This window comes from Oxyura jamaicensis, chromosome 2 (assembly GCF_011077185.1).
Source record: "Oxyura jamaicensis isolate SHBP4307 breed ruddy duck chromosome 2, BPBGC_Ojam_1.0, whole genome shotgun sequence".
Lineage (NCBI taxonomy): Eukaryota > Metazoa > Chordata > Aves > Anseriformes > Anatidae > Oxyura > Oxyura jamaicensis.
This window is the reverse complement of record NC_048894.1, coordinates 109,643,157-109,670,974: the sequence shown is the minus strand read 5'-3', so window position 1 is coordinate 109,670,974 and position 27,818 is coordinate 109,643,157. Positions and strand designations below refer to the sequence as shown.

At 41.5% G+C, this 27,818-nt stretch overlaps 1 protein-coding gene across 13 annotated transcripts in view; it reads left to right on the top strand.

Moving 5' to 3' along the window:
- The window catches only part of PIEZO2 (piezo type mechanosensitive ion channel component 2), a 457,465-nt gene that overhangs the window by 134,654 nt on the left and 294,993 nt on the right, over positions 1-27,818 (top strand). For 8 of the 13 annotated variants that reach the window (XM_035318200.1, XM_035318190.1, XM_035318195.1 and 5 more), the window contains exon 1: positions 12,895-13,218. The exons of 1 other annotated variant lie outside the window; for it this stretch is intronic. In XM_035318200.1, the coding sequence (XP_035174091.1) occupies positions 13,155-13,218 (64 nt within the window). In that variant the 5' untranslated portion in view covers positions 12,895-13,154. Of the gene's footprint in view, positions 1-12,893; positions 13,219-14,437; positions 14,496-15,034; positions 15,097-27,818 lie in introns of those variants that run through there. 4 more of the 13 variants (XM_035318202.1, XM_035318189.1, XM_035318192.1 and 1 more) reach the window with 4 other exon arrangements.

Below are 27,818 nucleotides of genomic sequence, written 5' to 3'. Positions count from 1 at the left end.
GATGAGTCTCTGGCAGCACAGTAGGTCAAACAAGAAGAGGTGGTTTTAGGGAAGGGTAACCACAGAAGGAGTTAATCCAAACTGGATGTAACAAATGAAAATATGCATGCACATACATCTAGAAAGGACCTACTATGCGATCTTCCCTAAATCAGAGCTGTTATGCTTACAAATAAGGAATCCACTTCTTGTTTAGCATAGAAACTGTCTTTGTCCTTATTATGTTGGTTGACTCCATAGCCTATATTTGAAATGCCCCAAGGCTAGAATTGCTATTTTTCTCCGGTCATACAGCAACACACATTTCAGCACCAATTCAGCTTAGCTCAAAAAGCTGAAGTAATGCTAGTCTGGAAGCTAATACACCAAATTATATTTTCCCTCTCTATTCAGAATTTGGTCTGTGGAGTATCAACTGTTTAAACTTAGTGACATTTTAAGTCCACTTGGAAAGTAAGAAATAGATTTTCTACTTCTGTGAAAGTCATCCGACAAATAACCCAAGCATTTGTTTCTCTAATGTGAAAACTACAATATTTTGCACAGCTGGAAGGTAAGGCTAAATATCTGCCTCTTCTGGACCAGTTCTCAGGTCTGTAGAAATATTAGTTCTGCTACACAGAGGAAAAAATAGACATTCTCGTAAAATGTGTCTTGCAAGAATTGTTTCTGGGTTCCTGCAGGGAATGGATTGTGTTCTTTTCTATTGGTACTTGCAGATACAAAGTGAAAAATGCTAAGTGCAAGGGAAGGGGGTTAAAAATAAATTTGAAGTACCAAAAAATCTAATAAATTGGGTGAGCGTGGAAAAATTCTGACAGACTATGTAATTAAAATGGTTTATTTACCTTCTTTTCTGTGACCAGAAGTATAGGAAGCCCAAAGGGAGGAGAAGTGGAATGAAAAACAATATACTGTTAATAACCCAGCTGGTACAGACAAAGGAAGTGTCTGTGAGAGAGAGCAGAGGGAATGTGGGAGAATGCTGCCTGCTGTCTCTGCATTTCCTAGTGAAAACCTAGCTGAATATTATGCCTGTGTTCTCCCTGGCTCTGCTTTCTGGGGAGATGTTGTCAGCACCTTTTGCAACCCAACGCATTTGGTGTCTTGGCCCCAGTATGTCGCTGGTCACAATATGCTTTTGGTGAATTTTTTATCTCCTGGGGCATGAGCAGAACCTGAGGCTTTCATTCATTTCTTTCATCTCTTTGAGGCATAACCCGTTCCCTGAAGTCATTGTTGACATGGGATTTCCTTGTGGTGACCGCAAAACTGCATTACCAAATTGTACGTTTTACCACCACAAGTGATTCTGACAATTTTCTGCAGCCATTGGAAAGTGCTTTCCAAATGAGGAGGGAGAACAGGTCAAATAATTTCCTTCTGCTGGTTTTGCAGCCCAGAAGATTCCCAAGTGCTGAGACAGATTGCTTATTCTCAGAAACATGTTCATTTATTCTGTTGATTTCTGGTCAGGATTAACCCTGCATGCTGATACAATTTCCTTCAGGCAAATTTAGATCTATATCTAAATTCTGATGTTGTGCCTGATGTTTACAACAGGCCAGCAGCTTCATCCAGAAGATAGGAGGCAGAGGTGGAACTAAGCCATGCGATGTTAAGAACCTATGATGTAATGTCAGCATCCTCAGCATCAATATATATATATACTGTAATTTTGAATGGTGTGTGACTTGAACACTGCCCATCCGCATGGCCCTAATAGTGATTAGGATGTGGGGTGGCTATGGGAAGGTCCAAGAAAAAAACAGCACACCTGGAAGGCAGCTAGCTTCATTTCACAGAGGGCATGCTTATGTCACAGCTGCTGGAATGCTTGATGCTGCCTTTTTTAAGGGATGAGTTGGGGGTAAGTGCATGGAAAGAGACAAAGTCCTTTTCCTTTGATGTTCATACTTCAATCTCTTTAAATGGGCACCAGAGTTTGATGGCATTTTCAGCATCTATTAAAATAGATTGAAGTGACTCTGAGCCACTCTACTGTAAAATCTGTATGGCTTTGAAAAGCATGGGGCAGCCCTGCTGAAAGTCAGAAAAGAGAACAAAGAACAGCTACCATAAATAATAACCCTGTGAAAAAAAAACACCAGAAAGACTGAGAGCCTGCCACCATAAACATTATTTTACAGGAAATGACAGTTCCTTAAAAATATTGAGAATAATTCTCTAAGGGAAGGAGAAAAACAACAAACCCTTTTCAATTTTAGAATTACCCAGTGATGTCAAGGCTAAACCATTCCTGTCTTGTGATCTTGACTAGATGGTCTCTGAGTAAAAGTGCTGCAGGAATATAAAAGTAGCTCTTACTGTAACCCTGGATTTTGCAGCCCTGGTACAAATATGGCTGGTACAGTATGACTTCTGGTCACAGCAGCTCACCCTGGACAGGCACAGCTACCCAGAGCTGTTTGCTTGGAGATTGAACTCTGGCTTGAGGACACTGCTCCTTCCAATGTGCTGCCCACATGCCTTAATGGTTTCCACCTGCACCTGAGTGGGCATTAGCTGTAAATCTGCATTTGGGTGCACAAGGGAGAGGAGAGGACACTCAGAGACATCTGCCTGAAGCAAACCCTGTCCTCTCCATATAAATGAGCCAGATCGTGGCAGAGGTGGGGGATGGTGTGTTCCCTCCTAGATATGCAATGCCTCTCAGGTGGTATGTATTTCATGCTAATGTGCAAAAGGACTGCAACTGCTTCTGCCCCTGCAGCTTGATCAGTTTGTTCATGAGTGAAGAATTGGCTTCTAACAATTTGGCTTAATCCTTGAGTATGCTGATCCTGACTTTCTTATACTCAGGTAAGAGTAAACCCTGGGATCTGCAAGCTCTGCATTAATTTAGAAACATGCATTTCACTAAATACTCCAAGCCTGTGTGCAGGGAAAGTACAAACCAAACATGGGACATAGGGAATTCGCCTCCTATTTTTAGAGTGCTTTGAAAGTGCGTGCTTAAATGGGAGAGCTGAATTAAGCCTAAGATGTTTTCCCCACAACTGTGGATTAATGACTATACCAGCCATGATTTTTGTATTGATAATAGCTGTTTTATTATTGAAAGATGCTTTAGAGTAATTTCACAGCTTTTTGTGCTGTTTTAAGTTCTACAACAAACCACTTGATTAATGTCTTGGTAAAAGCTAATCTTGCAAAGGAGAAGCTTAAGAACAAAGCAGACAGGAAAAAATAAGGGAAAACATTTCTTTAATTAGAAACTGAAATCCATTCTTCTTATCTAACATGTCTTCATCAGTAAAAAGACATGTACCATATGTTTATTAAAAAATTAGATCCCAACCAAAGAGTTCTTATCCTCCTCCATAGGTTTTAGTTTTGTACTCTGCAAATAAACAGAAGCCACTTTCATAAGGCTTTGAAAAGTAGTGAGATGAGAACAGTCTAAAATGTAACCACTGCAAAGCAACTTGTGAGTATTTTGTAGATACATAGAAGGGACTGGAAAAAGAGGAAAGTCTTCCTTCTCAGGTATGCTTGCACATGTAAGGCACGTGAAGAGTTAAGGGCACCCTCAGCCTAGGGGAAGGAACAGATCTCCCTGCCTTGTCCCAAGAACAATAAAACACAGTTCTGCCTCCAATCTGTGTGAGATTTGAAGGGACTCATTCATGTCAGAGTGAATATATCAGTCAGATATCTCACCGTAGTGCTAGAGGCATGAGCCCCAGGTCAAGGCCAAAAAGTACAAACAGCCTTTTTGTCTTGATTACTTGTGCTTTGGAGTCCAAGGGGTCTAGTGACCTTGTTAAGGTCTGGGTTACTCCTTTGTGTCCTTTTAATTCCAAAAGCCAGCATCTTTTTCTCAGTTTAGATAAGGTGATAAGGTTTAGCCTTATACTTGGCTAAGTCCCTCCTTATGGAAATAAAAATGTTGGGTGCAAATTTTGATGTTTGATTTGTGTAGGGATTCATCCCTCTATTTTCTGTTTTGTCTTTCTGGTATTGGAGCAATAATAACTTTTTTGTTTTAGTTGCTTTTGCCTCTCTTCTGAAAGAAACCTGTAGAAAAGGGACAGAATATTACAACTGATCTTTAGTTTAAATGTGACTGTGATCTTCATAGTCATTTGGGATTTTTCTGAATATGTAGGGGAATTGAATACGAATTACATGATGAGATTCGTCAGTGGAATGTTGACCATTTGCAGTCTTCTGAATGTCCATGCATAGTTTTGGAAAAAAATCAATAATCAACCCGTGTATCCAGAAAAAAAACACACTTAGGTAATGCTATACCACTGAGATGAGTTTTCCATAATAGGAAAGTTGGCTCTACATTCAGGAATTCTCTTAATGTTGAAACTAATTGTGTATTTTGCTGCATGCTGATCAAAATCTATTGTCCTCCACTGTTGCAGTTTTTGTGGCAGATGTGCTGATTTTCCAAATGAGCTGAGTTGACCAAGGAAAGACAGGGATGCAAAGGAGGTATTTGCACAGCCCAGTGTCAGGTATCTGGGCTCTATAATAATGATGGAAAACGTTACAGCAACAGATGCTACTGTGGATCCTGGCAGCCTGCTGTAATTACCACCCCTGCTGCCTATGGGGGCCTGTGATGGTATCACTGTTAACTCCCTAGTCTTGCTAAGGTGTTAGTGGAGAGAGAGATGAGCATCATCAGAGAAAAAATCCAGCACTCCCCAAATAGGAGCCCAGCTGCCACCCAGTTACATGCTCTGGATTGCCCTCTGGAGGTGCCAGCTGCTCTCTGCTAACTTTATAGAAAGATTGGGCTCCCAAGTTGAGTGGTGAAAAGATCTGTAGGGCATTCCTACTTCAGACTGATGGCAGACCTCATCTGTTTGGGTGCCCCCTTCTGTGATCAAAGTCAACATGTGGGCAGATGTTTGCACAGAAGCACAAGCGCCTCAGAAGGTGTGGTGGAGCAGATGCTTTGGCCTCACTGCTGAGGCTGTGTGCATGTTTTGGGGCTGGCAACCACCCGTACAAGCCCCCCAGGAGAAGGACGGATGCAGCGACTCTTGCAGTTTGTGCCACTTGCAGGCAGGTGCTCCATGGATCTGCCACATGTGCCATGCCTGAATGTCAGCACCCGCCTCTGCAACAAAAACAAACACGAGCATTTGGTTTATAAACCCCAGGAAAGCAAAGCACTGTACAGCAACGTTAGTATCTGATACTGCAGAGCCCCTTGTGCTCCGTCTTGACCCCAGTGTGAGTGATAATGGACTGTACTCACAAATTGAATCCACTTGCTATATTAAAACACACTTCTATTTTTACTGGGCAGGCCCAGCAGTGTGCTCAGTTACTATTATTTTATTTTCAGAAAGGTTTTTGTAATTCTGAGGGCAGAAATATAATTGGAAAAGAAAAATACAGAGCTAATGGGGTAGCATAACAAAAGGTACCAGAGGGGGTACAAATCCTCAATAATTAGAGGAAAGGATCTATTCCCAGAATGGAATTCGAAACTTTTTGTTTAGGCTCTGTCTATAACGCAAATGGAAAGTTTGACTTCTTTGGATAATGATCCAAAAGTCTCAGAAGCAGTGAAAGGAACCTCCACTAGCTGCAAAACACTAAAAATAGTGCTGCATCTGAAATTCCGTGCTTTTTTTTTTTATGAAACCAGTTTGGGGATGCCTGTGTGGGATACAAAATATTTTCCCTGGTCGCATGCCTGCATCGACTGGGCATCTAATTCTGAGTTTGAACCTCAGACCATGGGATTATGTATTTCTAGATTCTTTGCATTTTTATTGTTCGGTCTGTAGCACAATGCTGAATCAAACTGGTGTCTGAATGAAGGCTTAGAATTGATTTTTTTTTTTTTTTTAAAAAAAAAAAAAGAGCTATAAATTAGGATTCCTTCAAAACAATTTGATCCCGTGATCTAGGTCTTGCTGTGGTACTGGTGCATCCCTTCTTCCCTGACCCTTTGTAACTGGAAGACACCACTCTTCTTTTCCAGCCCATGTGCCCAGATTTCTTTTTGCCTGGACCATGGCACAGGCTGAGGGAGAGGAAGGGCTGAGGACTGATGAGATGGTGCTAGCGTATTGCACCCAGACCAAGGAGCTCCAAAATCAGAGCCCTGCCATATGGATATATTTGTTTTTATGGTGCCTCAGCCATCAGATCAGCTAAAAAACATCCTCTGCACTCCAGCCATGCATTGCGTAAGTTTTATTTTCCTTTTCCAGCGGCATTCTTTCTCTTATGAATGAATGCAATGTTTTTCTAAGACATACTTACCCTCTTGCGCTATGAAAAAGATGTGTTACAAGCTGTGGCATTCCAGGTTATCTCACATTAGCTGAGGGGCTTCCCCTTTGCCAGCTTTGACTCCTTGGCTGGGAGCTTGTGGTCCGTGCCTGTCATCCAGGCCACCGAGGCTGGGAGCAGTGGCTGTCTGTCCAGCTGGTGATGTAACGGGGTTTTTGAGAGCTCAGCTCGAAGATATCGCCTTCACTCAGTGATAACTCGTTGGAGTTGCTGAATTTTCACCACTACACTGCTGACCTCAGAAACAGTCAATTAGCAGTGACTTTTTTTTTTTTTTTTTTTTTTTTTCCTGTGGCTGTCAGGCAGCGTGCATGACTTTCACCTTTCACCTCAAAGTAGACCAAATTTCTAACGTTATTATCTAATTATAGCACTGGTCATTGGAATGGAAAATTATTGTTACTTGTTTTTCCGTTGTTGGTTGCTCTGGGGACAGATACCCCTATCCAAATATGTTAGTTTAAAAATTTATTTTTAAAAGCACGCTGCTCTACAGAGCAACCCTGCCAGGTACTTCTCTCTTTTGCCTGGAGCTATTCATCTGCTGGCTTCTTCTGCTATTTCTTGACTCCCTCTTTCCTACCCGAGACAGGGATAAAGCGCACAAAACCATTCTCTTCTTTTCTCCTCATTTTGCCCCTCTTGTCCCAGCCCAATTTCTCTTGTAGTTTCTAAGGTCATCTCCTATGGAGGTTTCTTCTGAAATGATGGAAAATGAGAAAGGGGGAGAGAGGAAGGAAGGACTGTGTGTCCACACTGTGCAAGGAATTGTGTTAATAGGAAATATTGCAAATAAAATCTGTGGTTAAACGGTCTTCTCTAGGCCTTGCAGTCTTAGGGTATCAGAGCTGGCTGTTGCCAATTTTGAGCTGCTGTCTCCATTACCAGAATTGTCTCTGATGCTTTTGTTTCCCTCTAAAGTGCCTGCAGCAGCAATGACTGAGACTGAATACTGCCCGGTTCAAAATGACTTTTTCAGTGTGTGTTTAAAGGGAAGAAAGAGGAGAGGCTACCCTTCTCCAGTCCTTTCTGAGAGGGGGATTTGCAGTAGCAGGTTCTGCAGAAAGCCAGAGGGGAACAAGGTGGAAGGGATGAAGGGATGCCAAAACCAGACCCTTCGGCATTTCAGCGTCTTGTTGAAAGGGAGTGCTCCTTGCCTGCCAGCCCCAAGCGAGCAAGAAAGAGCATTTGGGGGACATGGCTGCCCACTGTCTGGCTGTCAGGGAGGATGCATTTCAATCACAGTCAGCCTAAACTGGCCTTGAACTAAGGACCTGGAGGAGTTGGTGGTTTTCTTGATTGCGTAGGCTCAGCTGGAGGAAGGAGTTCTGGCTGAAACACAGGTGTGTGCAGCAATGTCTGCTCTTTCACTTGGGTCATAAATCTATTATTTTACTGTTATACTGCCCCGCAGAGAATTCTGGTTTTGGTTCAGTGTGCTTTGGGATCTGCTCAGCCTCATTTCTTGTTGCTCTGAGCTGATGCAGCCAGCAAAAGTGTAAATTGTGATGGTGCTCCTGTGATGTGAGGGGCCGGCTCTCCCTGGCTACCAAACTGAATGTAACTCACATCACCACGACAGCAGAGCAAAGTTTACAGCCATTACCGAAGGAGTCCAGAGCGATGTTTCATGTTTTTATTCCAGCTAGCTCAGATCTACTGCATAGCTGTGTGTTTACAGCAATCTGCGTAGGACTGTCTTGGAACCACTTCATTGCATCCCACAGTTATCACTTTACAATTAGCTAGAGTCAAGCCAATAATCTCACAGAATATAACCAAGAGTAATTGTATTTCATGTCGTGGCTCCAGTCTTGTTTTAAAATTTTCTTAAAACTACATTTGAAATAAAAATGCATTTAACAAATATCCTAAATGGTTAACGCCTATTCAGTGACGAATAGGATGTTTATTGCTTGTGGTTTCTTCAGATTGAAAATGAATCTCAACAAGTTATGATCTTATACTAGACAGTTTTAATTATGTGACATGCCTGGTTGTTATTTGAGAGTCCTGCTCGTGTTTGGATTCTTAACACGCAGGGAAAAAAAATCATAGTTTGTTGTTTATGAAAAGATTCTTTCAGAATTTGGACAATCTTTTTCAAAATTCTTTCCATTTCAAATGTAATTACATGCAGGCAGGTAACCACGCACATTGAATTAGAATTCTTTTTTTCTACTTTTCTTTTTACACCACCGAGGAATGGTGCTTAAAATTCCTTGGCATTATCTGCCTCTGAAAACTTAAAATATTAGTAATCTAATGAGAAATTGTCAACACTGCTAGTAATCCTCCATTGCAGGGACTATCCTATACTTCTTATTCCACCAAAAAAAAAAAAAAAAAAAAAAAAAAAAAAAACTTGTAAGCAGACACAACTGTCGCTTGACTGCTGTAACTTATTTGATTTGAAATAAGCAAACATAATTCCTGTACAGCTGCTAAAATTTACTCCTGATCTGAGTAGGTTCACAGCTATGAAATGTCACAAGTACCTAAGAAGATCCTCCTCTCCATTCTCCTCCTTCAGCCTCCCTTGTTAATGGATCTCCAAGAGCTCTCTGTGGTATCGATCCAGTCATGCAATGCACGCAGAGAGCTTGGGGATGTGTTTCCAGTGGTTCAGCCGGCAACCCTGTCCTGTTGGTCCTCAGCACCGACCACCAGATAAAAAAGATAACACCATTTTTCTAACGACTCATTAGGAATGCTGCTCCTAAGGATTCATTTCTGATATACGTGGAAGCGTTCAGTCACCAGGAACAGCTTTCATTTCTTACTGCGGCCATGGTTAATGGCACCTCGAGGTACCATTTGGATATATTCTGTTTGGTCTGGTGTCCTACAAAATGTAACTAAACCAGGACTGCTTCAGTGTGCGACAGGTCTCCTACTGTGTTTTACGTTACTCTGAGGTAATGCCAATAATGTTTGTCTGCTTCCTAACCGGTCAGGTTGTATAACCATGCAGAACAAGACCAGAAGTCAACATTAGCATTTTAAACACAAAGGTTTCTATCGGCAGATTTTTACTGCATGAGATGAGATTTCTAGACAGAGGCTGTGACATGAAGAGGGGAGCTTAACAAAAGACAGCGGGGGAAAAAGGCCCAGACCATAAGCAATGCATCTGATTGTAAAGAGCTTTCTGCAGACCCTGTGGCCAGTCAACTGAAGTGAGTGGTGAAATTGTGAGTTAATGAATGGAAGATAAATCAAGCATGGGAGAAATTTGGGGCTCCTAGAGAACTTGCCTATTCTGCTGGCCCAGGTGAATATTTCTGAGGATGCCTACTCAGCATACATTGGAGTGGAATGGATTTCCTTATTGTGAGGCAAGACAAGCTCATCACTTAAGAAAATAAAATAGTTATGACCTACGGCTGGTGCAGGGGAGTTAAACTGACTCTGAACACAAATTAGGTTTGAACTGTATTAAAAACAAAACAAACAAAAAAAAACTTTTCTTGAACTAGAACTGAACTTACATGTTATCCTGAAGTTTAGCTGACTTCACACTGGAAGTGAACAATAACAGCTTCAGTCAGCTGATTGTGAGCCAAGCTGAAAAACTGACTCGTGTGGCTCCTGGTGTGCCTCTGCAGGCTGCTGCCCTGGCTGCTCCAAGGACTGAGCATGAAAAGGGCTTCCAGAGCAGTTAAGAGGAGCACCATGTTTCCCTGTAGTCTTAGACAGCAAGGATCAAGAGGCAAAACACTCCAGTTAATCATGTCTATAAATGTTAAAGCCATTTCCTTCCCTGCAGGTCCCCAAAGTAGGACTCTCATATTGTGAGAATAACAAATACAAACCAGCTTTGTACTGCCATGGTCGTCCTGAAAAGGCTTCAGTGACTTTTCCTGCCTTGATGGGACTTAATGCCTTGTCTCTTCTTGGTATAGGTGAGTCAAAGAAAAAAGATAGGTGAGGTGATTAGACGATGTTTCTGAGCAGGACTGTTTAAGATAGCCAGTCAGCTCAACGCAGGGAATTTCAATCAGCAATAGTGATTGATTACATTCTGCCTAATATGGACACAATATATACTGGACTTCTTTTTTCCCCAACATCTCTCTTGGCCTCCGAACTATATCAACTGCAACTCATTTTGCATATTGGATGAAGCAGAGACAGTATTTTCCCCAAATTCCCCCAAGTTATTGCTACAAGAAAGGTGATGAGGTAAGGTGGAATGAAGCTCTCTGTGGCTGAAGTTTGTTCTTTTATAAATGTAAGTTTTTCTTCCCTGTCATCAGCAAGGCCTCCTCATCCTCCCCAGTGCTGAAATGTTTTCACTCGAGGTGGGTGTTATACATCTGGTGGTGAAGGTCTGAGGTCCTGGTAGCTGCAAGGAAGGGAAAAAAGTGCTGCTCGGCGGTGAGATCACTGCTAGCACGTGTGCTGTGCGCTGTATGACTCTCAGAGCCTGGTCTGCTTTGCAGAGGGCAAAAAAGAACCTATGTGGCCCACAATACACTTTCACTAAGTGGTGTGTCCTCAGGGAAAGAGAAGAAGTGCTCCTGCTTTGCATTGAAATTGCTTTCCATGTCACTTGCAAAACAGTTATCAGCCTAATAAACTACAGGCCATCCTCTAGACGTGGTTCTCTACTGGGAGTCACTTATATATACATTTCATTCAATACTTTTCCATTTACTTCAGTTTCTCATTCTGTTTTGCATATTTTAGTCAGAATCCTACCTTTTATTGTTCCCAAGGTGGTAAATAGTGCTCCTCCAGTTCTCAGGGTAACACACTTACTGGTCCTGCCCGCAGCTGGACAACAGAAGGTGTATGCACTCATCGGTAAGGCCGTGATGTGTTTTTTTGTACTTCTTTCCGTCACAGAGGTAGGGTTGGAGGATGGATGTCCCGTCGTTCTACCAGAACGATGTGTGTGCAAACAGTTAACTCCCGGCAGCTGTTGGGAAGAAATGCTGTAATTTACACAAAAGGCGATTTAGCCAAAAGGTGGCACTGCGGCTGCACAGATTGTGCAGCAGATCAGCAGTCTCGCAGAAGTTAATGAGCCATTCAATACGTGTATTGTAACTCCACTTTTCATACCTTGTCAACGGTAAGTATCGAAAACTGGCTAATTATTTCCCAAACATTAGAATAATAGCAGTGCTTCAGGAGCAACCAATCTGGTAGCCATACTGTAAAAGTAATGAATACTTTATCCTTCCTTTAGGGAATCTGGACAACCGAATAAAAACCAACCAAAAAAAAGCCAATCGATACCTGAAAATGTGCTGCCAAAGTGGACAGAATATTTCAGCTCTGCATGTGCCCTACACACAGACTGTTTGTCCTGACTGCTTGCTTTGTGGCCTCTAGGGCAAGGAGAGAGATGTTCCTCAGCAGCTTGTTCTCGGGACAGATCCCGTGCTCTTAAAAGCAGTTCTGGGGCTGGCTGTACCAGGGGCTGGTGAGATGCTTCATTAGCAGGCTAAGTAAGCACTGTGTGAGCCTCATGTTCTGCCACCTACAGACTGGGACACTCAGCAGGCTCACAAAGGCCGCTGTGTGCCCAAACACATGCCAGCAGATTGGGAACCCAATGCCCAGGCTTAGTTTGTAGTGGAGATGGTGGGGTGAGCCGCAGAGGGATGAGATGTGGGAAGGGAGCGAGCCACGGCCTCGGGCTGCATCTCTTCACAGGTGTCCTGCTGTTTGGGGCTTCAGCAGGGTCTCTGCTGAAGGTGGAGAGGGAAATATATATAAAAACAAACAAAAAGCACATGAAAAGATTCTTCAGTAATAAAGTCAAAAAGCCAGGACTCCAAGAGCACGCTTAAGGCTTCTCAGGCTTGAAGTAAGCCTGGCTGACGTCCTTCACCAGCGAGAAGCACAGGGAATTTAAGTTAAGCACCACAGGGGCACAGCTCCTGCTTTCTCCTGCTCCAGATCTTGCGTGAGGGTGAATTTCCCTGCGGCGCTGCTTCGGCAACAAGGGGCTTTTGTCTGCACTTGACTCGTGTAAGTGGGAGGAATTGTGAGATACTGCCCAAGACTAAGTGGCCTTTTCATCTGCCTTAATAATACCATTAACAACTCTCTCCTTTGCAGCATCACTGTTCAACCCAAACTGTTAGGGTTATTGGGCACGCACTTGGGAACACACCAGCTGAGCCTCAAACCGCCCCTTTAAACCCACAGCGCTCTCACACCATCGCTGGGAAAGAAGCTTTCCAGAAAAGTCAGATGCATTCCAGATCTATTTCTTTTTCTTTTTTTTTTTTTTTATTCCTTCCAGGCGACAATTTGCTTTGCGCACCCAAACGCACTGCCGCAACCTGGGCCGGGAAGCGGGCGATTTACAGAAAACCACTCCAGAAAAAAAAAAGGGGGGGGGGCGGATAATACTAATAATAAAAAGTGGAAAACCAGAAGAAATTCCAAGCAAGGACAGACACAGAAGGAGGAAAAGCCAAGCCCCGGGTGCGGGCAAAGCGGCCACCTGGGCGGGGGCGGGGGGCGGCAGAGCCTTGCCCGCCCCCCTGGCGGCCCGGCTCGGCCCGGCCCGGCCCGGCCCGGCCCCGTCGGGGCGGAGCCCGGGGCCGTTTCATTGAGCGGCTCGGGGCGCGCCGTCGGGGCGGCGGGCGAGGAGGGGGCCGCGCTGCTGCTGCCGCCGCCGCCGCCGCGGAGCCCCGAGGGGGCGGGCGGGTGTGTGCGCGCGTGTGTGCGCGCGTGTGTCCGCACGGGGATGCGGCGGGCGGCGTGAGGCGAGGAGGGAACGGGCGATGCTCCGCCGCCGCGGCGGCTCCGCGCACGGGGGGACCTAGGAGCGGCGGTGGCGCGCAGCGAGGGACGGCTCGACGGCCGGCCGAGACCCCCCCCCCAGCCCCGGCGCGATGGCCACCGAGGTGCTGTGCGGGCTCACCTTCAGGCTGCTCCTGCCCGTGTGCCTGGCTGCCGGTACGTCCCTCTGTCTGTCCGTCCCTCCGGCTGTCCGGCCCCGGGACGCGGGTCGGCTGCTCTGGGGATGCTCCGCTTTCCTCCCCGGCTGCTGCTGCTGCTGCTGAATTGCCTTATATTCCCAACAAACTTTCCTTCCCCTCCTTCCTTATCCCATACACCGCCGTTGTTATTCCCTGCGCCGGTGGCCGTGATTTTTGCTGCCGGGATTGGAGACCCAGGGCCGGGGGGCTCCGGGCAGCCGCCCCGCTCCCGTTCCCGTTCGCGGCTGCTTTGGGAAATTCCGATTCCCAAATTCCCAAATTTGTGGAGCTTTGCGGGGGGGAGGTGGGTTCTCTCTCTCTCTTTTATTTTTATTTATTTTTTTTTAAGACTGAAATTTCAGTTTGTTAAAGCGCGTTACTTAGCAGGCAACCGGCCAAAGCACGGATTATTTTTGGACGTAGAGCCGCGGTGCCCAGCCGTGGGTGGATATGCTAATATTATTAATCTGTACCCTCCGCGTAATTTGAAAATGCAACTTCGAATACAGCACCGCTTGCTCGCTCGGTCAGCAGGACAATGAGCTTCACCTCCACAGCCACGCTTGCTACTCAGGCTGCTGCTGGCTGGGGTGGCCACGGAGCAGGAGGGGGGAAGTGGGGGCCAGGAAGACCCCCAGGCCCAACACTTGGCCCTGGAGAAGCCCTGTGGTGGCCTGACTGTGGCCTCCCAGTCTCAGCATCTCCCTGCCACGGGGGGTGCCCCCTGCCGCCCCTCCCCAGGGTGCCCTGAGCATCCTCCCTGAAGGAGGCCGCTGGCTGCTGCCATAGAGGTGCAGGCCAGGCGTGGGGTGGGACGGAGGATGCGATGGAGGCAGCTTTGCAGCCCACCACCAGCACCTGCACCCCCTTTCCAAAGCCCTGGGCCCCACTGCAGGTGGCTGGCCCAGCTCTTGGCAGGGTCATGGTTCCCCAGGCCCCTTGGAGCAGGACCCCATCACATTCGTGGCCATCCATCCCTGCATCGATGGGGCATGAGTGGGCATCAATGTGGCTGGTGTGTGGTAGGAGACGGGCGGTGGATGGGACAGGCAGCTGGCTGTCTTCAGTGTCAAGGGTGGTGGCACTGGTCGGTCCCCGCGTGCAGGGGGAGGGCGTCTCTGTGTTTGAAACCTGTCAGGCCCTGTCCATGTATTCCTTAATCTCATGAAAGATGGGTGTTTTGTGGAAGAGGATGAATTGGCTAGAAAGCCATGTGGGGAGAAGGAAAGATTCTAGAAGTTAAATTGTGTCGAGGTGGGTTTTGTTGATGTCTCTTACACCATAATATCTAGCTGTGGTGTCACAGTAGTAGAGGGGTTGTTCTGTCAGGTGCTTGCATGTGTGGTGGTTCTTGCCAGACTCTTCCAGTATCACAAGAAGTTCAGATAAAATTGTTTTGCAGTTTTGATTCCTGGTGCTCCCTAATGCAGAAGTGCTTTCGCATTGCAGTAATACCTCCACGGATGAGAGCTGATGTCAAAAATTGCTTATGGTCTTAAGTCATCTTCATGTGAAGATTGATCAAAATGTAAACCCTGAAGGAGGGACTTCCAGGCTTGAATATGAACAGAAACCCTTCTGCAGAGGTTTTGGATCTAGTGATCTTGTTCAATTTTTTGTTCCTTCATGTGCTATGTATGTAGGTGCTGCTCCTTTTCCCATTGCAAACCCTTAGCAGAGTGCTCTCTGGGGTGAAGCCTAGTTCAGCTACTTCAGTGCTGTGTCTGCACCTGAGCAATCCCCGAGCCAATGCTCTCCTCCTTTCCAAAGCTTCAAGGAAGTGCTTCGTGGACTTCTGGAAAAAGGCTCTTTAGAGTTCATATATCAGAATGATGGTTATTTGTATGACTTTAAGGTGAGGTTACATCCGGAGCTGAAAAGCTGCCACAAGGACTCACTGCACAGAGTGATGCCTTGTGTCTCCTGCCCCTGTCTGGGCGGTAGATGTGTGTAGCTGTGCCAAAAAGTGGAAATGTGGAGCTTTGCATTTTGTTCAGGATCCGTGTGTGTGTGTGATTTAAAATGATGGATTGCTGTAGTTTCTTATTGTGGTAGAATTTGCTTTTGGGCTTCTAACTAGCTTGGAGAGCCCTGACGAGGTGTGTGGAGGGGAATAGCAGCTGGGGCAAATTCCATTAAAAATAACACATCTGCAAAGCTGAAATATGAGTCTTTAAAAATGTTTAATACTTTAATTCCTTGATACTTTAGTATTTGATTTTTTTTTTTTTAATTTTAAAATAAAGCATTTGATATTTGCTGGTACAAAATACTTTCCAAGCATGGATTAATATTACATGATTGAGAAAACACAATTAATTGTCAGAATGTTTTAAGATTGGATCTGTAGTGCTGAAGTGTCATCTTGTGTAGGGTAGCCTAGATGTATTTATTTAAAGCACGAGAAAGATGTATATTGAGCGGCTAGTGAAAACAGGAAATTTAAAATGTGCAAAATGAACAACTTTGGAGATTGAAAAGTTGCCTATAGCCATACGACCTCAAAATTGATCCATTTGAGGATCCAATTGATTCCAAATCGTGAAAGTTTCATGACAAAATCTTACGTTCAGTCTGATGTGAACCTAGAGCTTAAAGGACAATTCACAGGATCATGAAACTTCCTTGCAAATGAAGTATTGTGCTCTGCAATAAGACAAGGATTTGGATCTGTTGTTGTTTTTTTAGTAAGGTTAGTGCAGTGTAATATTTTCCTGTGTCGTTGTAGTACAATGCCTCCCAGGTTGCTATTTGTTTTTTTCGGAAAAAGGGAAAGAAGAGCTTTTGGTGCAAGTGGTGGTCTTTTTTTTTTTTTTTTTTTTTTTTTTTTTTTTTTTTTTTTTTTAACCTTAAAGTTGGCATAAACTTGTTCTTTTCTGTTACTCTTATGAACTTCAAATGTGCAAAACGTGATTTGTCTGTATGTGAAGTAAAACATCAGAACAATCTTTTGCTAATTGCTTTCCTTGGTTTATAAAGACTTGAACCACAAAGTTGTGGTTTACATCATTTGAAAACAATTTTCAATTATTCTGCTTCCAGTTGTTTTATTTTGCACACAATTCATTAGTTTTGTTTTAAGGAAAATACTATTATTTTCAAATAGGATGCCTGAAAAAAAAAAACACATGCTCAGAGCAGCTTTCTCTAGGTTTTGACTGATGCTGCTGGATTGCGTGTTACCAGCAAATTGGCTTTGGTAAGCTAGCTGCTTGGCCCAAATGCTTCCCCAAAATTGCACTATTTTTCTGAACTTTTGAATTTTGACCAAGATGAGGTAAGAACTGTAGGATCTCTGAGAATGCTTTTTTTTTTTTTTTTTTTTTTTTTGGGTGGTGCTTTTTATTTGTTTGTTTATTTTTTTTGTTTGTTTTAGGGGTTGAGTACAGGCATTAGTGTTTGATAAGTGACAGCAGGTAAGAAGAAAATACTTCAAAGAGTTCTTGTAGGAGACAGAGTTCAGCTATTAATTGGAAGTTTTCACTTGTTTCTTCAAGCCAAATCTTTGAACTCCTGGTAGATAGTGGGAATTGCTTTTATTTCTCCTTTCAATGAGTGTGATTCATCAGAGAGATATTGAATGAATCAGAATGATCATCTACTCAGGCCATAAACAAGTGTTATGTTGAACATTTTAAAAGCATATACAATAGTTTTTCAAAAGCAGTCAATTGTTGGATGTGCGTCATGAGCATGGCAAGGTATACCGAGGTGCTTTTTCTGTCTTGGAAGGTAAAAATAGGTTCCAGAGTGCTTGGGGTTCTTTAGCTTCTATCGCCAAATTAACAAGTATTGGTGAGAGCTCTGGCGGGGAAATACGTGTACTGATCCATTATCAGGTATGCAAATACTATTCAAATGATGTATTTAAAGAGTATTTCAGAATGCAGTACCTCTTTCTGTGCTTTGATGCTTTCAGTTGTTACCCTGCACTTTTTCTATGGACAGAATAATTTAGACAACTCCATAGTATTGAAGCAAGTCCACGGAGGCAGTGAACTATGCCATGCTCTGATTATTATTTTTTTTTTGGGTGCTTGGAGATAGCTATTTAAAAGTGGTGGTACAATATGACGTTGTGTTGCAGTTTTCAGGCAATGGAGTGATTTTTATGTGCCAGCCTGTAGAGGTGATGGTAAGACAAGGTGATGACACAGCAAGTAGCGATGCAGGACCGTTTGGACTACAGGAGAATTTGAGTAGTGGCATATACATGACAGTATATATGGATGCATATATGTGAATATTAAAAGTTACTGTTGTATTTTTAAAGTCGAAATGACCATCACATTGTCTGTAAGAGAGCTGCTTGTTACTCTTTAAATTGTCCAGTTACTGAAAATAGGGGAAAAGAAAGAACAAACTGATTTGTGTTGTTATAGTGGGGAATATTTATTATGGTGTACTGAGAAGAAAGATAGAGAAAAGCATGAGAGAGATTCATGTAGACTTCCTGTTACATTTTAAAACCCTGTTGCTGTCCCAAAACACTCATAAAAATGTTAGTCACATCAACAAAAAGTCTAGGAAGCACTTAATGGGTAGCAAGCTTAAAAAAAAACAACAAAAAACAATAAACGTAGATGCCAGTTTGCACAAGAGATCCTAAAATGGCTGTTAAGTTTCCTTCTCCTCTTCAGATGTTTTAGAAACACATTTGGCTTCATTTAGGAAAGGAAGTTTTGCTATTTACCTAGTTCAATGGGAGCAGGTGAAAGGTGTCAAGGGGAAGAAATTTATGGAGCCTTGCAGGAGCAACATTTTCCAAGCTGGTAGGCACAGGCTTAGACTTTCTTGTGCACAAAAAACAAATGTCAGTTAAATCTCTGTGGCTTCCATTTTAGGCCAATTAAGATCCAGATAGAAGTGTTTTGGGGAGAGCAGGGAGGCAGCATTTGCCTGTGAACACTGCGCCTTAGCTTTCTGTAGCCATCTCAGGTGAGATTTAACTGAATGTACAAATTTGCCAAGCTTGGGGTCTGCCAGGTGGGTGACTTGTTCCCCAGTGTTGAACCTGGGCATGGAAGTTAGTGGGAGGCAGCTGATTGTTAGATTTACTTGGAGAAAGCGAGCAACTTGCTGTGTGGCTGCAGGAATTGGGAAGAGAGCAGCTGAATCCTTTCTTTGTAGCGCTGGAGCTCACAGGTATCAGCTGCAAGTCATGTTGTGTGTCACATTCTGTCTCTGTCACTTGAAGCGCAGGTACAAAACTGAGCCATAGTCTGTTTTTTGTATCAGTCAAAGTGGAATGAGGTGACAGAAATGTGTGCATTTTGGGAACAGATGGCTCATTTTTGAGGGAGGTCAGGGAAGTGACCGGTGCTGTTATTGCACTCGTGCATGTGTAGGTAATTTCAGGTAATTTGCCAGAAGTCAAAAAATGTGAGAGACAAAGCGCAAGACAGCGCTTGCTGGGGGACAGTGTGTACCGGTGTTAAGCACCAAAGCACTAAAATCATCGCGTGCAGCTTTACCAGGATGTTGGTTGGAGTAGTGGAGCTGCAAATGCTGGAAAACGCAGACCAGCTTCAGAGCGGCTTGCATTGCTACAGGGACTGCTGGAAAGGAAGAGCATTCATTGGGTTGTATTGGAGAGGGACTTCAAATGATGCACCCCCGGTAAAAACTTTTGCACATGCATGAAAAATTGCTGGATGCTTGTACTCCAGCTTTTCTCCATCTCTTGTCTTTCTCTTGTTACCCTGAAATGATAGTCGTTGAGAAACTGCAGCGTCCTGTTTTGAGGATAACTTCACATGTGGAGTACCAGTAATTACTTTCCTATGTTGGACTGCTCCAACATAGTGCTCCAAGAAACAGCCTGTGTACTTCCTATCATGAAGAGTTATGTTAGCAAGTGCTAATGAGTGAAAAAGTCTGTGTGGTCAAGTAGGTTGTGTAAGCTTTTATAATATCTTTAGGCAGTTCTAAAGATACCTTAAGTATGATTTGCTAAGCTAGTAATTTATTTTTATTTTTATTTTTATTTTTGCCTGTGCTGCAGCAGATTGGTCAATACTTGTAACTAAATTGATCCCGATTTGTTTTGTAGGGTAAAACATTTTCCTGCAGCATTACTTTTCTGGTGGTCACAGCTCTTCGTGCTGTCATCCTGATGGATCTCTGAAGCTAAGCAGGGCAGAAGGCAGCAGCACACTGATAAGAGGTTTTCTGAAAAAGTGCATGTGTTGCTGGCAGGAATACAAGTGGCAGAGTCTGCTGATCCTTGTGCTGAGAAGAACTGGCATGCTGGGGGTTGTTTTGCCAGATGAACCAGCTAAACTTCTGAATATTTAAAAGAAAAAGCCAACAAGTTGAATTATCCAATATCTTTATTTTGGTGTGTTGTGAAAAGTGTATCCTTTGATGCATTATGTTCAGGATGTGGTTGAGTTAATGGACTTCTTCTGAGTCTTACCTGTCCATTTCCTGTCTTGAATAAGCAGTAGTAAAACCCAAATGTCACATAAAGGTTGCTATTTTGTATCTCAATTTCTTGTATTTCGTTAATTCTGAGCTGTGGTATTAGCTTTGAGAATATCCTGTAGCAATGAATTCCATGGGTGAACTCTGCTGTGAATAAAAGGGAGTACTCTTTTTAATTCATTTTCAGTTTGTTGCCTCAGTAAATAATCCTTTGGATGGGAAAAAGTATGTATAATCAGTTAAATCAACAACAGTCTAGTGTTCTATTTACTCTAACACTTTAGAATAACATTTGCAAGGCATAAAATCAACCGTTAAGATTAACTGTAGAAATTAACAACTCCGAGTTTCCTATCAGTTGTCCAATTCTGAAGAGAAAGGGATGAGGATCACGCTAAAATCGCCCATATAAATAAAGAGTTTTAGGACACGCCGCTTTTACAATTTGAGTGATCAGAGAGCACGGCGTAGCACCACTTCTCTGAGCTCATTCATGCAATCTTCAGTTTGGAAGCTCTTTTGGAAGTAAGGTAAAACTTAAAGAAGTGAGTCTGTGTGTTTGTGAATGATACCCTAATCACTCCCCTTCTGGCAAAATACTACAAAGCACGACTGTAGACATCACATACTCTGTCCACTGTTTCCAATACACTAATTTGTTAATGTAGCTTGACAGAACCATAACTTAAAACTGAAATATTTAAGTGGTTTTAGAATGAGGGTCAATTCTGCCCCTTGTTCAGAAGTTGCATGGGAGACTGAAAATTATTTGTGTAAGAGAGAAAGGTGTGTGCACTGGATTCTCACTGTGCCGAAGGATACCCAAATATCTGCATGGGCCAGCAGATGCTAAACAAGCACTGTCTTGTCCCTGCCCATGCTAATACCAGTAAATATCAGTAAACTGTATGCTGATGTTTTATTTTGGTAGAAGATATGCTATTAAAGAAGTTAGTTCTTGAGTAATATGTGGAACAAATTTGGTTGAATGGCGCTTGCTAGAAGTCATGTAATCGAAGATGAAAGAGTAAGCTTTGCCTTAAATTTTGGTAGAGCTTTTGTTAAAAGCAGAAAGAGGTTGCAAAGGCTAATAAAGGAATGCTCAGTGAAGCCTGCTGGAGAGACGAAATGTACGTCTCTCAGAATTGATAAATCTTCCATTGGTAAAAGTAATGCTGATTACAACATTGTTTTTATCACTGGTATTGTTGGTTTGCTTGTTCTGCAAACCACCTGTGAACCTCAGGCAAGCAAGTACAGCGACATTTACTCTGAATTTAATTTTAATACATGGTCATATATTGAAAAATGTCTGGAACATGAAAAATGTTTTCATGGTGGCTGCACCTGTTTTGTCTGTTGTGTTTTTATTCCCTTGTTATACTTGTGGCTTTTTATGACATCTTCTAGAATAGCAGTTTCCTAGCTGCTGAGAATAGATTGATTCATAAGCCAAAGGCAGGTGAGGAAAATTTGTCTTCCATAAATTCTGATTTATGTAGAAAACTTTTATAGCCATAAATAAATGTTAAGTCATGTTGTCGTTTTGTTGGCCTCCTTCTATGAGACTACTGTTAGATGGCATTCATAGCTGTAATGTGATTGCTGAAACATGTTTCAATTCCTTGGTCCTCATCTCAGTGTCTAGAATTTGAAGACCTGTCATATTATATTCCTAATAACACTACATCTTTGTGACACGGATACTTACTTGCATCCACTTCTACAAGATGACAACCTGAAAGAAACTACATGTTTTAACCTTTTGAAATTTGTCAGAGGCTGGATCACTTTCTGGGATATGTGTATTGCAGGGCACCTTTTAGAAGGAATATACTTTCCACTGGAAGCACAGAATTAGAATTCCGTTCTACACCTTTGCATGAGCCATTGATAACATCAATGTTTTCTTTGATAGCAATAATTTTATGTTTCTGTGTAGAAATTCATTGAGAAATATTTATAACTTTTTAAAGTGCTAGATCTTTTTTTTTTTTTTTTAAGGTTGTAATGTGTGTCAATGAAAATGTTGTGATGCATGTGCCACCATGCACAGAAGCTGCATGAGGTTTTATATTCTTCCTCCTCCTTTTCTTTTTCAGCCATTTAAAACATGTCAAATTACTGCTTAATTTGGAAAACAAAGAGCATGGCCTATGTCTCCAATTTGTTAGCTAAGTGCTAGGCATGTATATTTACAGTATAGTGCTACATAAGTAATATATACTGCTTCCATAGCCCATTTTTTCTAAAATGAACAAAAAGAAAACAAACAGCTTTTTAAAATTTGTTTTAGGTAAGTGCTAATACTCTGTTCTTAAAAACAAAGTTTCTGGTAACATGAAAATCAAATTTAGTACTTTCTTCCAAATTTTCACTGTCAAGCTAAGGGGAAAACAAACAAACAAAAATGTGTGGTACTGCACATTGTGAAAATAAGTTTTAACTGGAAAAACCGTGATCTCCATAGTTCATTCTTTTCACCATGTTTTTTTCCTATGAACCTGTATGTAGGCCTTGATGTCACATTTTCGCTGACCTTGCTGGTGATTTTCTTTTGCACTCTGATCAGGTCTCTCCACTAACAGAATGGAATAAAAGCCTGTCCTATGGCTTTAAATATATTTTATGTACCATTTTTGTACATTTGCTGATTAGGGGAACTCTTAGTGCTTTACCTCAATGATAAGGGAGCTTCTACTTTTTGCCTAGTGTGACACATCCTTTTTTTTCCTTAGCTTTCATGCTTTTCTTACATAGGGTGCATTGGTTGGAACCTTTGACCTTTGTTAGGCAATATTGTATGTGTCCATATTACTATAAAAATATATTTCCCTTAATGCTGCTTGGACAGGGCCTTTCATTTCCCTGAGGTGTTGGTGTGTTTGAAAGCCTTCCTTATGCAAGTCTACTGCCATGCTGTTAGCGTGGCAGATCATACAGCTTAGCTCTTGGCTTCACTCTGTTTCCTTGCTCTCATACAAAACAACCTCCACGTTCCCCAAGATACAGCACAGAAAACACAATTGATGGAGGGGTGGAAAAAGCCTAGTCAGCCACAAAAGCTGTATTTACTCTGCACCACACAAGCCCTAAGTTTGGTCCCATCATCTTTCAAAATGAATCCAATAATTGACTTCACCTCCTTGTTTGATGGCTGGTTCCTTTTAATGGTGGGCCCTGTAATTTTAGAAGGAATAGTGTTCAGAGATGTTTATTCTCCCTTATTCTACTGTATGTAACGCATTTGTCATGGAAGAAGTTTGTTGTCTAAGAAAGCTGATCCAATTTTACACATATATTTCAAGACATATTTTATATCTTGACCCAGTACAATTTTCTTCCCCAAGTTCTAATCTTGTGATTTATATATTATTTGACCTGGACACACATTGTCCATATGTATACTCTAAGGCAAATTATAATAAAAGAAATACTGTGTATATGTACAATTTTAGTGACATAATGCATCTTAAAATACCCTTCTGTAGTGTTAAACTTGTCATCCATTTGTGTTCATTGAACTGAATCAACAAACTTGATCATCATGCCCATTAGTGCATGTAAACATCAAAAACTTTCTCACAGCTTTTCATTGTTGCTGCAAGTACAGCATCACAATTGGTCAAAGACCTCTACAAATAAGTTTCTCATTAATTTTCTGAAAGCAAAATGTGTTCAAGCAGACCCTTGCAGTTTATACCACTGCAATTGTAGACAAAAATTGCTTTACGTTATGATAGCCTTAAATGAAGTAAGCCACTGTCAACTTTTGGAAGCCTTAATAAGCCACTCCTAGTACCTACTGCCTTATTGTAGCATGTGGACATACTGAAGAGTGTAGAGACAGCCTCACTGTGCCATTTTCAGGATCTAGAGGTGAGGGTTGGCCTAATAATTTAACAACTTATTTCTTTCTATACAGAGGTCCATGTTAAAATGCAAAAAGAGGCAATGCATGAATCTTGTTTCCTACAAATAGGCAGCTATACTGGCTATAGGAAGGAAATGTCAGGAGCTCTGAGATGGCTGTTGGTGTGCCCCAGATGGTGATGTAGAATCACTAGACATGCAGAAGGAGGAGATCTGGTTACTTCCTGCCAACTCTGTTTCCAGTTACTCTATTTGGGGGAATTCCATTTGTTTCCTCCCTTTGTGGAGGAAACAATTTTCCTGTTGCTCTTGAAACATAAATATAGTAGGGGTGTTCCAACAGTACACAGCAGTGCAAACTGAAAGGAAAATACTCATCTTATTACCAGAGTATCCTGCCTGCATAGTTAACCATGTTAATCATTGTCAAAATACACCGAAATAAGAATGTAGCAGTTGCTTAAAATAATAAAGAATGAGATAGCTAGGTCACTGAAACCAGCGTCTGTTCTGAGGAGTTAGAGTAGTATTCTCCTGCAAGGCAAGTAATTCCTTAATTATTCAGTTTGGGTTTCTCACACGTTCTTTTGAAGCAGTTGAGGTTACTCCCCTACCAGGTTTTTGGGGTGATTATGGTATGGATTCAGCTCTCTCTGTGTTCTCCTCTTCGCAGCATCCCAGAGCCTTTCAGGCTGGAAGGGACTTCACGTGGTCTCTTCTCCAATCTGCTCAATACAGGGTCAACAATGAATTTAAATCAGGTTGCTCAGGCCGCCTTCTTGTTGGGTTTTGAAAATCCCCAGTAGTGCATGTGTACAACTTATTTTCATGATTAATTATTCTCACAGACATTTTTTTTTTTTTTTTCTTTTCCCCCTCATATCCTTCTCCTCCTGACTTTGTTTATGGTCATTGTCTCTCAGTATACGCCTTGGTAAAGAGGCTGGCTACATCATCTCTATAACTTTCCCATAGGTGTTAGGGGGTTGCTATGAGGTGCCCCTGAAGCTGAACGAGCCATGGTCCAGCATCTTCTCCTCAAATGGTTTTAAGCTCTAGCACCGACTGTCTTGAGGGCTTTTACTTGGATTTGTTAAAGTTTATTGATGTATTTCTTGTTCTGATGTATGCCAAACTTGGATGAGGCACTCTAGATGTGGTTTGATGAAGACTGAGTAGAGGGGAATAATCACTTCCCTTGGATCTGCTGCTGTTGGTACAGCCCAGTAGATGGTGTTGAATGTCATAAGACAGAGGTGATCCAAATATATTTCACCTCGCTTGAATGTAAGAAAGAGAAACTAGACAGTGACCATTTGTATTGTTTTTTAAAAGGAAACAAACCAAAAATCAAACCAACACCTAACCTTAGATCAAAGGATTGTAAGAAGTATAAATAAATGGGTGTTGAATATCACATCTGAACAGTAAGCATTTGTACCCAGAGAGAACTGATAGAACTTGTAGGATTTTTTCTGTCTCATTTTTTATTTAAGGAGAAAAGTATTTAGCCTTTACAGTAAATCCTAAACTCTCTCTCCTCCCATGGAAGTAGATGCCTAAGCATTCTTTTGAAGCTGTCCTGGTTCTGGCTTTTGGGCTTTGATTCCAAACTGTAGAGCAGCAACTCATGGAAATACTGCTGTGAAGAACTGTTTCTTCAGTCATTCTCTAAACTCACTGGTACCTCAAACCTCTTAGTACCATTTTTCATTCTTAGTTTTAAAAATAAATAAAAAATAATAAAAAAAGGCATGTAGCCGCAGCTAGTATCTGTAGGACATAATTTGCTGTGTCTTAACACATATAATATGCATTCAACGGCTCAAAAAGATAGAATGTATGTTTCTCAGCTGGAAGTACTGGTTATTAATGAATGTTATTCTTTAACATTGGCACAGTCATCTGTCACTCACTTGTAATGAACAGAATGATGAATTAATAGAAGACCTATACCATTTCTTCTCAGTTTCTAGAACTGTCCAATGCTGCCAGAATGAAACAGGCTAAGTAGCCAGTAAATTATTGGCATTATTTTCCCAGCGATCACGCTCACATACTTTAGTATTTTTAATTAGTCGGCATTTCTTGTTATTCTGCAAATCACTGACAGGTAATTTGTTTCAAAACCACAGGAAAAAATCAGTTCTGAATGTTTCTGTATTGCATTCTTTTCTCCATCTCAAGTAAGATTGACAAATTACTTCTAGCAGTAGTTATTTTCCTGTTGGCTTGCAATTTTGAAAAAAAAGTATTTGAAAAGCTGGCTTGTGCTTTGGATATATGAAACACTACGTGCTAGTCATTCACTGAATCTGTCCTATTGGGTTTTATAACTCCAGTAGAATGAACTTCTGCCAATTTTTTGCCTGAAAACTGAAAGATTTATGTATTTCTTTGACTGCAGTTTAGTGAACTATGCTGCCTTTGGAGGGTCCACCTAGTGTATATCGGAAATCCTCTTCCCCTGATCTCGTTCATTCTAAAAGAAGCACGGGAGAAGGTGCAGTTTAACCATATGAACATTGGAACTGTTCATTGCACGTAGCTTAGCTAGCCTTTAGTTGGTAAAAGGCAAGTTAGTACAGTCACAAGTTGAATGCAGCTGCTGGCTCTTCTGCTCTTCTATACATGTCTGCCCTTAGGTAACAGATAATTTCAATATGGAGAACAATAATTCATGTCGTATACTTGTGGCAGCACAGATGAGTTTCCTGAGGGCTATTTGTGCTGTTAAATATCATTATTGTGGGAAACATCTTCATGTTATCCTGTAGCTTAGTATTTGCATTTTTCACTGTCTGTATCTGTTGCTCCTTCTCTTTGTTAAGAGATTAACCTCCACCTTCACAACAGTACAAATACTATATTTGTACTATATGTAGTACAAATATGTATATTTGTACTATAAATATACTATATATTTATGTAATATAAATATATATTTATATAAATATAAATATATATATATATATATATTTGTATTACAAATATACTATATTTGCAGCAGTGTCACTCGATTTATTTATTTATTTTTAGTTTGGTTGCCTAATTTGTCAACCTATTTATTTCACCCATTGGCCAAAGTGGTTTTCTTATGAGAATACCTTCTTTCCTAAGTAGAAAACATTTTAAAATTACATGTCCTGGGAAATATAAAAATAGGTTTTTATTTTAAAAAGTGTCAGAGAAATACTGGTAATTTTAGTTTTAGAGTTTCATAACAACTTCAGAAATAAAGTACTTTCAAATATTTTGTATATTATAGCAAATAGAGTTTGTGCCTATTCTAGCATGCCGTAGTAAAAAAAGAGCTAAAGAAGATGCTCCTGACACTCTAAACTCTCTGCAATTTACTGAATCATGCTTGCCCAGGGATAACAATTTTTGCAAATCAGACAAGTTTCCCATTTCCAACCCAGATCTGTGTATAAGGAGTGAGTCAAATCTTGCATAGCTGGCAAAAGGAACATGCTGGCTAACAGCATTTAATAAATGTGTATTTTTACTAAAGGTAGTAAGATAAGAAAGAAAGATAAAGGAAGTAAGATAAAGGAAGATTCTTTAAAGTACAGTACAGATTTTTTAATTATTATGGTTTTCTTTTATAAAATAATGATCCCCTAGGCAATTGTCCAAGAACAAATGCTGCAAATGCCAGAAGGTTACTCAGATAGATGAGTGTCTTCAGTTCATGAATTAGGTAACATGTAATGTGACATCTCATTTTAACAAAGTTGAGCAAAACAGAGGAAAACATAAAATGGGAAAGAAACAGTTTTTGCTGCTATGGTATGTAACTTGGGGTAAATAATCATCAGCTTGTCATTACCTTCATTCCTGTGGTATGTGTGTATCTAATTAAATTGTTATTTTTACTTAGAGTAAGAAATATTTGATATTCAGCCTTGAAGTCGACAGTAGTGGTCTGTGGTTATTGTAAGATGTCGATGTCATGGGTGTGTACAGGAGAGAAGGAGATATTAGGAGTGTGATGTTAAACACAAGAGAATGAAAGTGTCTTTCATGAAGTGGTTAATCAAAACTATGGGAGAAGATAGTTTCTGTTATTTGTAGAGTTGTTAGCATATTAGAGTGAAGTTTTTTTTTCATGTGATTTTAAAAAAAAATCCTGGTAGAAAACTTACAGCCAGCTAAAGGCTGTAAAATTGGCTTTCCTTATAAAGAAGGAAAGTATTCCTTGGATTGGCAAAATAACCTTCACTGCTACACTGCTAGCCTTTTTTTTTTTTTTTTTTTTTTTTTTTTTTTTTTTTT